Raw genomic sequence first — 13,565 nt, forward strand, 5'->3', positions numbered from 1 at the left:
CACAAATGTGATGTGGAAATGTAAAACCTCCAGTGCGCATGCGGTGAATGGACTTTTCAGTGAAGTAAGAGACATCTTGTGTCCAGCAGTTATACTTTTGAAATGAACAATATTCATAGATTCTGGATTCAGGAGTGCTGTAGATGTCATCTTAAGAATCTTAAACTACAGTAATTTTTTTGTGGAAAAGTATTAATAGAAATTATTATTAAAAGCAAAGTATTTCTGATATGTCTTAAAACATGTCTGAAGGGGGGTCTTTAAATTAACTTCTATACTAACAGAATGACAAAAATTAGACACAATGTATTTTTGTTGCTTTTTGTAATTTACAACTCAATTTCCAGGTTAGTCAAAAATGAAGGGGTACTCGAGGCATTTTATTATTTCACATTCATAAAGTGAGGGGATTTTCTTAAATCTCACTCACCGGCCATTAGATCAGTTAGTACAAGACAAACTTTGTTCAAACTCACAGAACATTATTTTTAAATTCTAACGGAGATCCCACAGTTTCCAAGGATATCAGATATGTCAGGCTAAATTTGGGGGAAACGTGTGTAAAATGATGCACAAGACATTTAGATTTATTTTGTTATGCTATGCTAAGCTAACCAGCATATTTAGTGCACAGGCATAAGAGTGGTATCAATCTTCTCCTCTCAGCAGGAAAGCCAATTTGTATATTTTCCCAAAATGCCAAACTATTCCTTTAATCTTTAAATGCAATAATGCAACTTACTTTTGAATTATGGTGTAATAATAATGTCATCTGAAATTGTGACAACTCTATATTCAACTATTATTCTTGGACGTTGTAACAACATTAGTCAATATTATTATAGCATTAGCTGAAATAGCTCTCATCATATGGAGTAATGATAATCACCAGCTAATTTGTATTAATGTTATTGTTTTTTCAGGCTGATTTCTAATTTGATTTGAAAGAAGCTACATTACAGTTAGCAGATTAAGCCATTCAAGCCTTCAAGCCAACTGTGGTTTAATGTGTTTGATTTGACAGGTGAGGTTGTGTAATTTAGGTCCAGAGCAGTAACAGCATTCTCTGTACCTGTTCTTGTGTCAGGCCTCTGTAACGGATCCCCCCATCCCTGGGAGGCCGGATGATAGCGCAGCCTGAAAAAAAGAGAAGTGGAAGAAGAATGAAGGACGACAAGAGCAGAGTTGGAAAAGCTCTGTCTCCAGATAATGTAGATATATTGCAGCAACATGACATATTGTCAATTTAACTGATGCTGCAGAATTTACATTTCATTCACGTCACTTAGCAATCTCTGCAGAGTTACTTCAGTCCATTAAGGCATATTATAAACACACAAACAAATTACCTCCACTTGATGAATTATGTATGGGCACAACGAGAGATGGAAGAGCATAGAGAATAATCAGAAACAATAGTTGTGCCATCTCTGGATCTGAAAGAGAAGGAAGACAGAGGTTTAAAAAGAAAGTAGGGAAGTGTGACAGGTAAATTGAGGGTTTTGGATAAAGACAGAAGAGTAAACAAGAGACAAAGAGAAATGTGTTACTGAGAAAACATTTTTACAGTATTATTGCTACACTGAGTCCTCAGATACAATCATTTTCGGTCCACTGCTTGTCTTTCTAAAAAAGGATGCATCAACTTTTTGGCAAAAACGCTCCCTTTTCAACGTGCCTGACTGTGCACAGAGAGGATGAGTCCACTTTTCTCTCCCTGCTTCTATTTGTATTTACAGTGTAGAAAGCCCAGGTTCAGTAGCCAGCTTGGCTTCCTTTTAAAAGCCCTGTATAGAGTTTCAGCTCAGGTTTTGATGGTTGATACAGATTTTTTTGCAAGAAGGCTGCCCATGGAAACATTTCACGCCAAAGGACACTCAATATATTTCAGAGTTTTCTTAATGTCAGGGTAGAAAAGTATTTGGAACAGCTTTTAGACTGTGGAAAAAAAAGCTCTCTGTTGCAAGACAGAAAGGTGCTTTTATGTGTGTTGGCAGATTTTAAAGGCACAATGATACCTCTTCTCTGGTGGGGGAAACTCTGGGACAATTCTCCAGCGATTTAGCATTGCACTCCTATTTTGCAAAATTGTCATACTCACAATGGACAGTTAAAAAAAGGGTTGATGCAGCAGAACCAGAGAAGATGTTTCTTTTTAATTACTGTCCATGCATTTATCTTCCCTGTCAAAACATGGGGCCTACATTACCCACATTGCAACTTGAATGTTGACATCACTTGAGGCAATTTATCAGACTTCACACAGCTCCCTCTGGAGCCATTAGATGCTTTATACAACTTTTTTTCACATTATGCAGTAGCATTCCACATGATCTGTAAACAGACTTTGATATAAAGGAGTTCCCCTGAGTTTAAAATAAATCAATAAATAATATCTGTAATATCAACAAATAACAAATAGGATATATTGTCCCATCGTATCGGCAAACTATTACATGAACTTAACTCTAGTTAATGTGTACAAAGACTCCATTTGCTTTACAAGGATGGTGAAATGACAGGCCACTTGGTCGCCTAACGCAGATGATGCCAGAATGAGTGTGATTTGCTAATCAGCAAAAAGTCAAAAGACCCTCGAGTCCCATGAGCCACATCGCCTCGAGTGCTGGCAGGGAAACACGAACACAACTGACTGTATCAATGATAAACACACTATATATAGCTGCTCATTTGCAGTTTTGAATAATAAATGGTGCTTTATGAGGCTGTCACACACACAAACAAACACATATACTGTATACACTCATGCTTAACAAGGCAGTAAGGGAGTGGAGGGTGTGTGTGTGTGTGTGTGTGTGTGTGTGTGTGTGTGTGTGTGTGTGTGTGTGTGTGTGTGTGTGTGTGTGTGTGTGTGAGTGTGTGAGTGTGTGTGTGTATGGGGGGGATGTGGGTGGGTGGTATAGGGAAGGGGGGAGCATAACAAAGCTAAGCACCACAGTGAGGGAGACAGATGGCAGCAAAGCTTGCTGGTGGAAGACAGACAAACTCTGCTGGATACTTCATTAGCATTATGCAGTGTATTTTTAGAGTTCCCTGACAAGAAGCATGCAAGAGGTAGACACCACCAGAGTGTTTATTATGTGTGTATACGTGGGGCTGTGTGTGTTGGCAGCGTAGTGTGTGCTTCTGTCCTGTGAGGCATGAAGGGGAGGGGAGGCAGTATAGAGAAAAGGAGGAGAAAAAAAGGACAGCCCAGCAGGAGTCATTAATATCACCGATCACACACTGAGCCGGATAAAAGCAAACTATGTGAGTGAGTGTAGCACAGATGAAACAGCCTATCCAGCATAAAGCCAGCTAACTCTATCAGCGCTGTGGCTGCAGCAGCACTGAGCAGACAGGAGGAAGGGGGCCATTCGACTAGCCTCAAGCTTTAAATGCAATTAAGGCTTCAGCACCACGGACAGCGCCTTCTCTGCTCCAAAACACTGCAGCCTTGTGGAAACACCTTGTTACAAAAACACCTACAGCCTATCCACATTCACTTCCAATGTTGCACAGACACTGCCTACTTCCTTGGGTGTTCATAATGCCGGAAGCTGCCATGGAAAGGAATGATCCGCTCCATTTCAGCACCAAACACAGAGAAACATGTAGTGGCTATTGTCAAGCTATGTGCAGGTCCACACGGGGCACACGCACATAGACTCAGATGCTGTATTTTGTGCATGGCTGAGCATAAACTATTGAGACGTGAGGGTCACAGTAAGGGTGCCACCAACCGTATGCTGCCGGTAGTTACTTGTCGGCTGTTGACAAGGGAATCCGTGATGGCCTGTAAAGGAAGGCCGACCATATTAACGAGCCCGTAGAGTCCTCATATGAATGGATCTTAAAAGTAGCGTCTGGAATAACATCATCTCGTTAAAACCGGCTGTATGTTATTTTAAATAGTGTTATCCTCTCTTTCTAAAGCATAAAAACGCAAGCAGGATTCTTGCAAGAAGGAACTCTAAACAAATCTGGCCTGTGCCCATCGAAAATGAATGGCCTTTGCATACAAAATGAAGAACGAATTTTGCATCTGTCTAGATTATCTGCATGGAAAATGGAGCATTTTCTGAATAAATCTAGTCTAATATTGCGACCTACAGTAATAGTAGCATCTAGCCCCCTGAAGCAAAGCTGTAGCATGTGTACTTACTATTAGTTTCGATGCGCTCAGTCAGGATAGCAGTAAGTCCTCCGGGGTGGATCCGCCACGGAAAGCCCAATGTCGGGTTATTTGGTAAAAATATGCATCTTTACAACGATTTTATGGCTATATTAGTATGGCTATAAATGTGCAAGCTGCTCCGTTCGTAAACAGAATGTTACAGAAACAAAACGTATCGTATTCGGCGTTTTTCTAGGTATTGCAGTTACGCATGGCAAAGGTAATAAATGTCAAAATCCATACAAAAAATAGACATGCACTATATACAAACGTATACCCATACACGACGAAAACACCGATTCACCACACTCCCCTCCTTTTTTTCTCTCCCCCTACAATCTTGAGCTAATTCACGACGTCATGATGGAGACGCACCGTGCGTAACAGTCCCTCTCTCTCACGCATTTATCTCCCTCCTACCCCAAGATGAAACGCGCTAAGGTCTGGGCCCACAGCAGTAAAATACCACAATGAATCTTACGAGGAGGCTTTGGGTTTATGATAAGCTTGTGCATTTATCCCAACGTTAATAATTATATCACGGCAGGAGACTAGACACGGATGGAGGTGCGGATATGGCGCTGCCTGTGGTATTAACAGTGACTATATTGTTAAGCCTTTTTCTAAAGCCCTTTGGAGATAAGTCGACGAAGCGGCAATCAGTCATTTCTACAACACTGGTCATCTCTGAAATCAAACCCATCGCCTCCTTTATCCTCCTCTTTTGTTTTTCCACCAGCCTCTGCTCCTCTTCTGCCATCTATTCTGAGATCCTGCTTCATATTTATATATCTGCTGAATAATTGAAGGCAGGCTGGGAAAGACATAACCTCTCCCTCTGTCTCTCGCCATCCCTCTTCCTGCATCTGTAAAACAAGAACTCACATCCTAACCTGCCTCTTGACATTTAATTCTACAAGTCCTACAACATATAAATTAAATAGGAAAATATGGGAATCATACAAGCCCAAGAAGTATGACCTGGTTTATTGATTATAGATATGACAATGCATAAGTTGGAAAGTGACATTCTGACTAAATAACAAATGTCATTAAAAGGGTGAAGACTAATTATTAAGACAGAAGTGAAGGTGGGGTGTTTCAGACAAACTGCAACAATGATTTAAATACACATGACAAACTGTGAACAAATCAGTTCAACAAACGTGTCAAACATTCAAATCAGTTAATTCATGTTACTATACATCTCAATATTTTCCAGCTTTGTAATAATTACATACATTTACAAGTCATTTTCTTGACTTTGTTTCGCATCTTACACTTTGACAATCAAAGTACAATATAAAAGAAAATTTAGAAATCTAAACAAAAAATAAATCATAAATCTTCAAGTCTCATCAGAAATGGCGCCAGGCTGACTAATTTTATTAAAATGTTCTAAAAAAAAAAATAAGAATAATAAAAGGGCACACACTTGTTCTTTAAATGGTTCTAAACAGAACCACAGATGAGTTTACAGCTAAGTGCTACTCGTGCTAAATTTGTTACTTGTTCTGTGTCGAGGCACACTTCAAATTACAAGGGCAAATTGTTTTTGAAATGGCAAACAAGAGGAAATGCATTTGTTGCCAAAAAATCCACTCATTCAAATGTAAACAATATCCAAATAATAAAAGTTTGGACAAGGCTGTTGCACCATAAGACTACAGCATAGCAACATAAAATAAAAAAGAAAACATGGCTACAGCTTCATCATCTTAGCTTTAATGGTGTCAGTTTTTGTGTCAGCATATAGCCCTGAATATATGTCATAAATGTCTGTTTAGATAGCTAACTAGGAGTGCATGCTGTCGGAGTGGAAGGAGTCTTTAACATCTTCAAACTACATTCGTCATTTCAGGAATTTTCAAAAAACGCATTCTCTCGTGCCAAAAATAAAGCAATGCTTGCAGCATGTTACTGGAAATAAATATATGAAATGTGAATTCAAACATGCTTTCACTCTGCACTGACAGTGAATCGTTTTTGTCATTTTTCCCTGCACGCTAACTTGATGAGGGGTGGATAGAAGTGTGGATTTCAGCGTGTATGGAGAGACCCTGCGACCCCTCTACCTTGAGACCGGACAAGACTGTAGGGGGAACAACTAGTCCCACCAAATTAGATCAACGATTAGGGAAAGTAAGAAATGTTTTAAAAACATGTCTGTTCAAACAGGGCTTTTAAGCATTCTTCGCTGTTCCTTCATGCTCAAGGAACAAATTCTACCCACAATCCGTCAGAGGGAGTGAATATAATGTATATTTGTCCTGGAGGCTTGAAAGCTCTTTAGATTCAGTAGTGTTCTAACTAGGCTGCAATATTAACTATTGATCAGTGTCAGCTTTAGAATAATGTTTTGTCAGTCAACATACATGTGCTTATTTACACCATCATATATCAGACATCGATAACTGCATCACACCAGTTTTACATTTGCAGCCAACTTACTGTTTTATACTTTGGTTGGTACCTATGTGTTAGGGATGTTTACCCTAATTTGTACTTTTTGATAACTTAATATACTTTACTTCTGAAGTATATGCTATGACAGCCTCACAAACTGAAGCTTCGGTGGTGCTGCTTGTAGAACTGCTGCTGGCGCTCTTTGGCGCTCGCTTCCGCCAGCTTGTCTCTTCTATCAATCACTCCGCCTCTCTCTTTTTCCCCCTCATCCCCGGTTACGCTCCCTACATCGCTGAGGTCCCCGAGGTGCTCAATGGAGTCATATTTCTCTAAGTCGGAAGCGATGGTCTGCAGGCTGAAGACCGAAAGGGAATCCGACCCCGCCCGCTCCCTCTCCTTTTCATTCTCCTTCTCCTTGTATTTCTCCAGGTCAATGGCTGCAGCCACTCGATCCTTCCCCGTCGCACCACCGCCGCAGGCTCCGCCTTCTTTCTTAACTCTGATGTCGGACTCAGCTCCAACGGGGGGACTCCGCCCACCGCAGACACTGGTGCATCCTCCCTTGGCCTGGTCCCTCCCCCTCTGAGCGTGGATTTGCTCGCTGATTTGTTCCAAGTTGCGTAAGGCGATGGAGTAGCGGGTCTTTACTTTGGCTACATGCTGTTCCAGCTGCAGCACTTTGGTCTTGTTCTCCTGGAGTCACACAGAGGGCACAGACACTTTTATCATCAATTTTAACAATGATTTTTAGCGATCGGTATCAAGAACCGGTACTAAACTGCAATATCGATAAGCTCCTGGAAAAAGGGTACTGCTATCGGTTTTTATGTCACGCTGCCGAGTATGGTATGTTTTTTAAACTAAAATGTGTTAGGCTATACAACAAGTAGCAAACTAAGTAGCTAAAGCGGTCCAGGCTCACTAACATAAGGTGTGCTGACTGACCTTTAAGGTGGACCATCTATTCTCATTTTAATGACAAGCTGCTCCTCAAGTTATTATGCTCAGCTAAACTTAGTGTTAACTGTTCTGGCAACAGATTTTGTATTGCTTATAGTAAGACCAGACATTTGAAGCAATTGATCCTGCCTGATTATGTATATAGGAAACAAATAAAAATAAAATAACTGTTGAATCTTTTCATGTCTTTATTTTTTTTTGCACCAAGTTATAGAAGTAGTATCGATAAGAGTATCGGTATAGATAAGCAGTATCGTATCGATAAACATTTATGCCATAACCTACCAGTGACCTCCACTAAATCTATAACATATGGAATATGTTACAGCATCTTTTGCCAACCCAGCAGCATATTTACAACGCAACAGAACAACTGATGTTCTTCATCTTGTCTGTGCTTAAGGTTTCACAAACTGAGGTATTATTGGGCTCTGTATGTCTGCATTACCTCCAGTATGTGGTTGAACTGGGCCTTGAGCTCAAAGTAAGGTTTGGATTTCACAATGACTCTTTTGAGGGACTTTTGCAGCATCTGAACCCGAGCCTCGGCCTCCTGACAGGCGTGTGTGACCCGCATGTGCTCCCTCTCACTGCGGAGTCGCTCTTCCTCAGCTTCGTTCACCTGTGAGAGACACACAGGAGTAGGATGTTAAAACACACACACACACACACACACACACACACACACACACAGTGTTAATAGGTACAAGGCATCGACCACTGTTGTCTCCACTGAAGTTTGATCCTTATTTAAAGAGCCCCTATTATGCTTTTTTTGGATTTGTCTCGTCTTTTAGTGTGTTATATAGTTTTTTGTGTTTGCAATACATGTATAAAGTAAAAAAAAAAATAAAAAAAAATTTCACTCCAAATGGAGCTTTTCTCTCCCACAGACAGCACTTTCTCAACTGCCTAAAAACGGCTCGCCCACATTCCTGTTGGAAATTCCTCAATTAATGATGTCATTGATTGAGACAGCTAGCCCAGTTTTTCATTTGTGTTGCCTGAGCAAGCACAGCCCGCCCAGTGGCTAGTTTAAATTTGGTTGACCAATCACAACAGCGTGGGCCAGCTGACCAATCAGAGCAGACTGGGATTTTCAGGAAGGCGGGCCAAGAGCTCAGACAGAGGATGGAGGCACTGCAGCAATGGGCAGTATGAGAAACTTCAAAGCATGTAAACCTATTGTAGTAGACCCCAATAGTACAAATAAGATGCTGAAAAGGAGTATAATAGGGGCTCTTTAACTGTCAAACATGAGTCTGACTGTTGTGGAAGTGCAATGCTAAATTGGTGGGTTACTCTTTTAACAAGACTTCCTCTTTCGTTTAGTATGTAAAAATGCTCAGATAAAATACAAGGTAAGGGAGTTACACTGATTAAGCCTCTTGTTTTATTCCTATGTCACTATCCACCATGTTTTAGACAATATTTTTGTTCTTTGTACTTTTCAGTGAATGTTTAACCTTGCTTTAAAACATGTATCATCCCATTGGAGACACTAGAAACCATCCTGGACCTACTGTACATGGCCCACTCAACCCAGGTCTGGTGTCATTGTTTAATAGCATGTGTACCTCCTCCTCTCTGTTACCTTGGAGGTAGCATGGTTGAGCATCTCCTGCCAGGTAGGATCCAGGGTGTTCTTGCCATCAGCCATCAAGCCCTGCTCTGCCACATAGACCATCTCCCTGGCAGCTGTGTGCATAGAGACGGCTCTCTCATAGCTCAAAGCTGCCTTCTGGGTCTCTTGCTGTGCCTACAGAGATCAGACAAAAAATGTACAGCCTACAGAAGTGGAATATGACCAGGACACATTGCCTGTTCTGTTAAGTCCAATTACAGTCAGATCTCTGTGAAATTGTATTTGTAAATTATAGTTTTTGGTTAAGTCCATCCGGCCAATAAATATAGAAACAGTTAGCTAAATAAATACAATCATTTATTTTAAAGTATGTATTTTAATGTTTACAATTTATATAAATATCACAATATCGCTAGAGCTCCTGCAGTAGCAGAACAAGTATTTGGATTGTGTGTATGGTTACATCCAGTTAAGTTGGATGGCAGCTTACACCTGGCATTAGAATGAATCGTACATGCATATTGAATGACTTGTAGTGATTAGAGCCGTTTCCTGCTCAGATAGAAGACATGATCATCAAAATCTTGTCTACGTTGTTTGGCATAGGTAAAGAACAGTGTGTAGGGGGTTTTTAAGGCTATACTGTAGGCACTCAGAAAACTCCTTTAAAAAATCCTTTATTGCAGTCAGGAATGCATTTGCAGTAACACTACACTACGTATGTGGACAAATGTGCCCCTGACCCCATCTAAATGCTGTCTGAACAATCAGATCCCAATTTTTCTACACTCCTGGATCTGCTAGGGACAAAGTGCCGAGTCTAAGGACACTTCAAAAGGCCTTGCTTACACTGAGGCTAGAACTTAGGTACCAGGGTAAGCAACATTTTTAGGCACTATATTTATTTTAGTATTGTGAACTCTTGCATCTCAATATAGTTAGCTGTATTTCTAGTATACTGTATTTAAAGGCGTACATCCTAGGGGTGTAACAATACCTCAATCTGGATTGATTGATTGATTTATTATTTATCTTCCCATTCCCATTAATATTTATTCTTTTTTATTAAAAATAATAGTTTTTTTTTTTTCATATAAATGTCTGGAAGTGTTCAGTAATAAAATTGTCAAATCACATTTTAGTTGCTTTTTGCGAGTTAATATAAATGTAACTGATTGTGTTAAATGGATATATGATGTCTCAATCTCAGGCCCACAATTTCAATCGTATCATGGAAGACTTTGGTATCAGCAAATATTGTAATATTGTGCAAATATAATATTATATCATGATAAAACTTTTGATTTACACCCCTCGTACATACTCCAGTTTGCCTTTTAAACAACAACATTTTAAACACGTGGTACACATTTAAATATAATTAGACACACATGATGTTTGTGTGTACCTCTTTCGCAAGGCGACGAGCTTCATAGTAAGGTCTTGCTTTCTCTATGCAGCCACCAAGCTGAGAGCTCTGAGCATTTAGCTTCCTGGCAGACTCTGTGAGGATTTTCCGGTACCCTGATCTGGCATCCTGAATGGTTAATGCATGAAAATGACAACATTAGATATGACTGATTAGATTCCACACAGGAGTATGGCTGCAAGTGAGCAATCAATTCACTTGAGTGTATAACTATCAGCACCAAAACATTTTCCATTTAACGGGTTCTGACTTTTCCAGACCTTATGCTTAAAAGATATCGAAAACAAAAGTATCAAATTGATGAGCACTATCTGAGTAGATAGATAGAGGTGGTAGTTAATGTTCTTTTCACATTTCTCATGAGTTTTATGTTGTCAAAATCAAAGCGTTTTATTCCATCTGTTTTCCATATTTTTCAGACGTGTAGGAAGACTGAACAAATGCCCTAATTAGGTAGAAAGTGTATTTCCGTATACTAAGAAATGTGTATTTTTTACTTACATCCAACTGCAGCTCTAGTCTATTGATTTCCGCACTGGCTTCATTAAGATGCTCCAACTCTTCCTGTGGGGAAATAAAAGTGCTGATTTAACAACTAGAAAAAATAAATTGTATATTCTTTTAACACATACAGTCTGGATAAAAATAGCTTCAGTTTATATCTCATGTATTATCATTACATTTAAATGCAATGGTGGAATGGAATGGAATGCACAGGAGGCACACTGGGGCTGGAATAAAATTAACTAGGTATGTTACTATGGTGCAATGGGCATGTCGGTGCAATTAACTGAGAAGATAATCACTTTTGATCTTACAACCAGATTTGCATAGATTATATTAGACACATAGCTATAGGGCTGGGTACCAAACTTTAATACTTGTTGGCCCCGACCGAATTGCATTGAGTACCAAAAAATGCCTTTTCATTCAATACCAAATTTTAATAGCTAAGGAGTAAATCTCAAGACCTCATAATGGTTTTGATTGGCTGTCTAGTTACACGCCATAAAGGCATGCATGCACAGAGACTGGGGTCATTGTGTTGTATTTTGAGAGGCTTGACTACAGTGTGCGTCACATAGGTGTAAAAGAGTTGAAAAAAGGTTTGTACATCCATCCATCCATCCATCCATCCATCCATCCATCTTCATCCGCTTATCCGGGGTCGGGTCACGGGGGTAGCAGCTCCAGCAGGGGACCCCAAACTTCCCTTTCCCGGGCCACATTAACCAGCTCCGACTGGGGGATCCCGAGGCGTTCCCAGGCCAGGTTAAAGATATAATCCCTCCACCTAGTCCTGGGTCTCCCCCGAGGCCTCCTCCCAGCTGGACGTGCCTGGAACACCTCCCTAGGGAGGCGCCCAGGGGGCATCCTTACCAGATGCCCGAACCACCTCAACTGGCTCCTTTGGCTCATTTGTACAGTAAAATGTAATGTTGTAATTTATTTTTGTTTAAATGGATTTCATTAAAATTGGTATCGAAAAAAAGTATCGTTCAGGACCCGGTGTTGCACCGAAATCTGTGACCCGTCGTGATCTGTGTCCCTCCTGTTAAAAGCATAGCGTCCCCCTCCGTGGTTAAGGTTAGGGATAAGGGTTTGGTTCAGGTTGAGATGGTGGGGGGGCACCGATCTCGATGGGTCACAGATTTCGGTGTAACACCGGTATCGAATTTACGGTACCAGAATCGAACATTTTCGAACCATACCCAGCCCCTCATAGCTAACGTTAACTCTCAGTTAGGCTTAATCAAAATCATACTAGTGTTATAACCCCAACCAGGTACTGTTACATCCTGGTTGATTAATATGTTAATATTGCTTGATGGAGGTTAAATTACCACTAACAAGGCAAACAACAGTTTCTGATACCTGAATTCTGGGGTCCAGTTCCTCCTCGTAGGGGCTGTGTAATTTCTCACCAACTCCTTTTTGTTTTTCATTTTCGACTTCCTCACAGGTGTCCCTGAGCGCCGTCTCTAGTATTGTTCCATTAGTTTCGGCAGCTTTTACCTCCTCGTCCCCACCGGGAATAACCTCCCTCCAATCCCCCACGTCTGACTCCCCGGAGCCGGCGGGGCTCTCTCGTAAGTCGCCTGGCTCCATTCCAGGCCACACAGCTTCGCTAGCAGCGGCGTTAGCTAAGGTTGCTTCGCCAGCAGACGTGGTGGCTAATTAACCTAAAAGTCTGGGTCCTGATAGCAACGGTTGTGTTACTCAGCAGGGGTAAATTAGAAAATACTTCCGGTGGTGGCGAGTGTTGTTGAGTTTGCAATCTGCCATACCAGATCACACCGAAACACGAACCCACTGTAAAGCTAGCCTAGCCTGCACCCTAGCGCGCTAACAGGCTCACCGTCAGTAAGAATGTGACGGTTATTTAACAGCAAACAGGTGATAACAAATAGCTCTACTGAGATGAAAAGTAAGAGGAGACCCATTAGTATGTCCCCCCATCACATGTGTTTTTTTCTCCATCTCTTACCGGTTCTTTATTACTTTAGCTAGGCTAGCTAGCTAGCTAGCAGTTTCTGTCTCACATCAGCATCATTACAAATGAAGTAAACAGAGGAACATTAGTTCTGAAACGGATGCGCTGAAACGTTTGGGCCACGTCAGCTACCGTAGACAACACTGGCACATATACAAAATGAAATCGTCTGGGCGAGTAACGTTACTGCAAACACGTATTATACGTCTTATAGATCTTTCTAGAAATTGAATGTCTCATTAGTAAGTGTTACTATACTATAGAATATAATGTTTTTTTTTAAACCTTGATCGAAGATATATCATGGATAACCAACGACTGTATTATGGTTGTACTAGAATTTAAAATAATGTTCTGTGGGTTTGAATAATGTTTGGCTGCACAGATTGACTTTGAAGTAACTTCCTAAGTGGATATTATTTATTCTGTAATACTAATGCATTAGCTCAGGGGGCTTCAACGTGTTTTAGGCCAAGGAATACGAAGCACGGACCCCCTAGAACGTATAGAATTG

At 40.7% G+C, this 13,565-nt stretch overlaps 2 protein-coding genes across 2 annotated transcripts in view; both read right to left on the reverse strand.

Annotated features, from left to right (window-relative positions):
- The window catches only part of gabbr1a (gamma-aminobutyric acid (GABA) B receptor, 1a), a 59,964-nt gene extending 58,536 nt beyond the window's left edge, over positions 1-1,428 (reverse strand). Inside the window, exons 1-2 of the mRNA XM_078251805.1 lie at positions 1,350-1,428; positions 1,073-1,137 (exon numbers count right to left, since the gene is read on the reverse strand). Of these exons, the coding sequence (XP_078107931.1) occupies positions 1,073-1,137; positions 1,350-1,428 (144 nt within the window). The remainder of the gene's footprint in view (positions 1-1,072; positions 1,138-1,349) is intronic.
- Positions 1,429-5,147: 3,719 nt separating this feature from the next.
- Positions 5,148-13,131, reverse strand: sh3bp5la (SH3-binding domain protein 5-like, a). Its single transcript, XM_078252290.1, has 6 exons — positions 12,433-13,131; positions 11,059-11,121; positions 10,537-10,665; positions 9,138-9,302; positions 7,992-8,165; positions 5,148-7,276 (listed from the first exon to the last, which is right to left on the reverse strand). Exons 1-6 carry the CDS (start codon positions 12,664-12,666, stop codon positions 6,734-6,736), a joined length of 1,308 nt encoding a protein of 435 aa, XP_078108416.1. The 5' UTR covers positions 12,667-13,131; the 3' UTR covers positions 5,148-6,733.
- Between the last annotated feature and the right edge of the window lie 434 nt (positions 13,132-13,565).

This window comes from Sander vitreus, chromosome 6 (assembly GCF_031162955.1).
Source record: "Sander vitreus isolate 19-12246 chromosome 6, sanVit1, whole genome shotgun sequence".
NCBI lineage: Eukaryota > Metazoa > Chordata > Actinopteri > Perciformes > Percidae > Sander > Sander vitreus.

Bases quoted from the DNA above. Each gene is read 5' to 3' on its own strand.
- sh3bp5la (XM_078252290.1), bottom strand. From the start codon at position 12,666: ATGGAGCCAGGCGACTTACGAGAGAGCCCCGCCGGCTCCGGGGAGTCA. The intron at 10,666-11,058 runs GTAAGTAAAAAA...TTAACCATTCAG, and splicing joins GACTAGAGCTGCAGTTGGAT to GATGCCAGATCAGGGTACCG. The intron at 7,277-7,991 runs GTAATGCAGACA...GTGTGACTCCAG, and splicing joins AGTTCAACCACATACTGGAG to GAGAACAAGACCAAAGTGCT.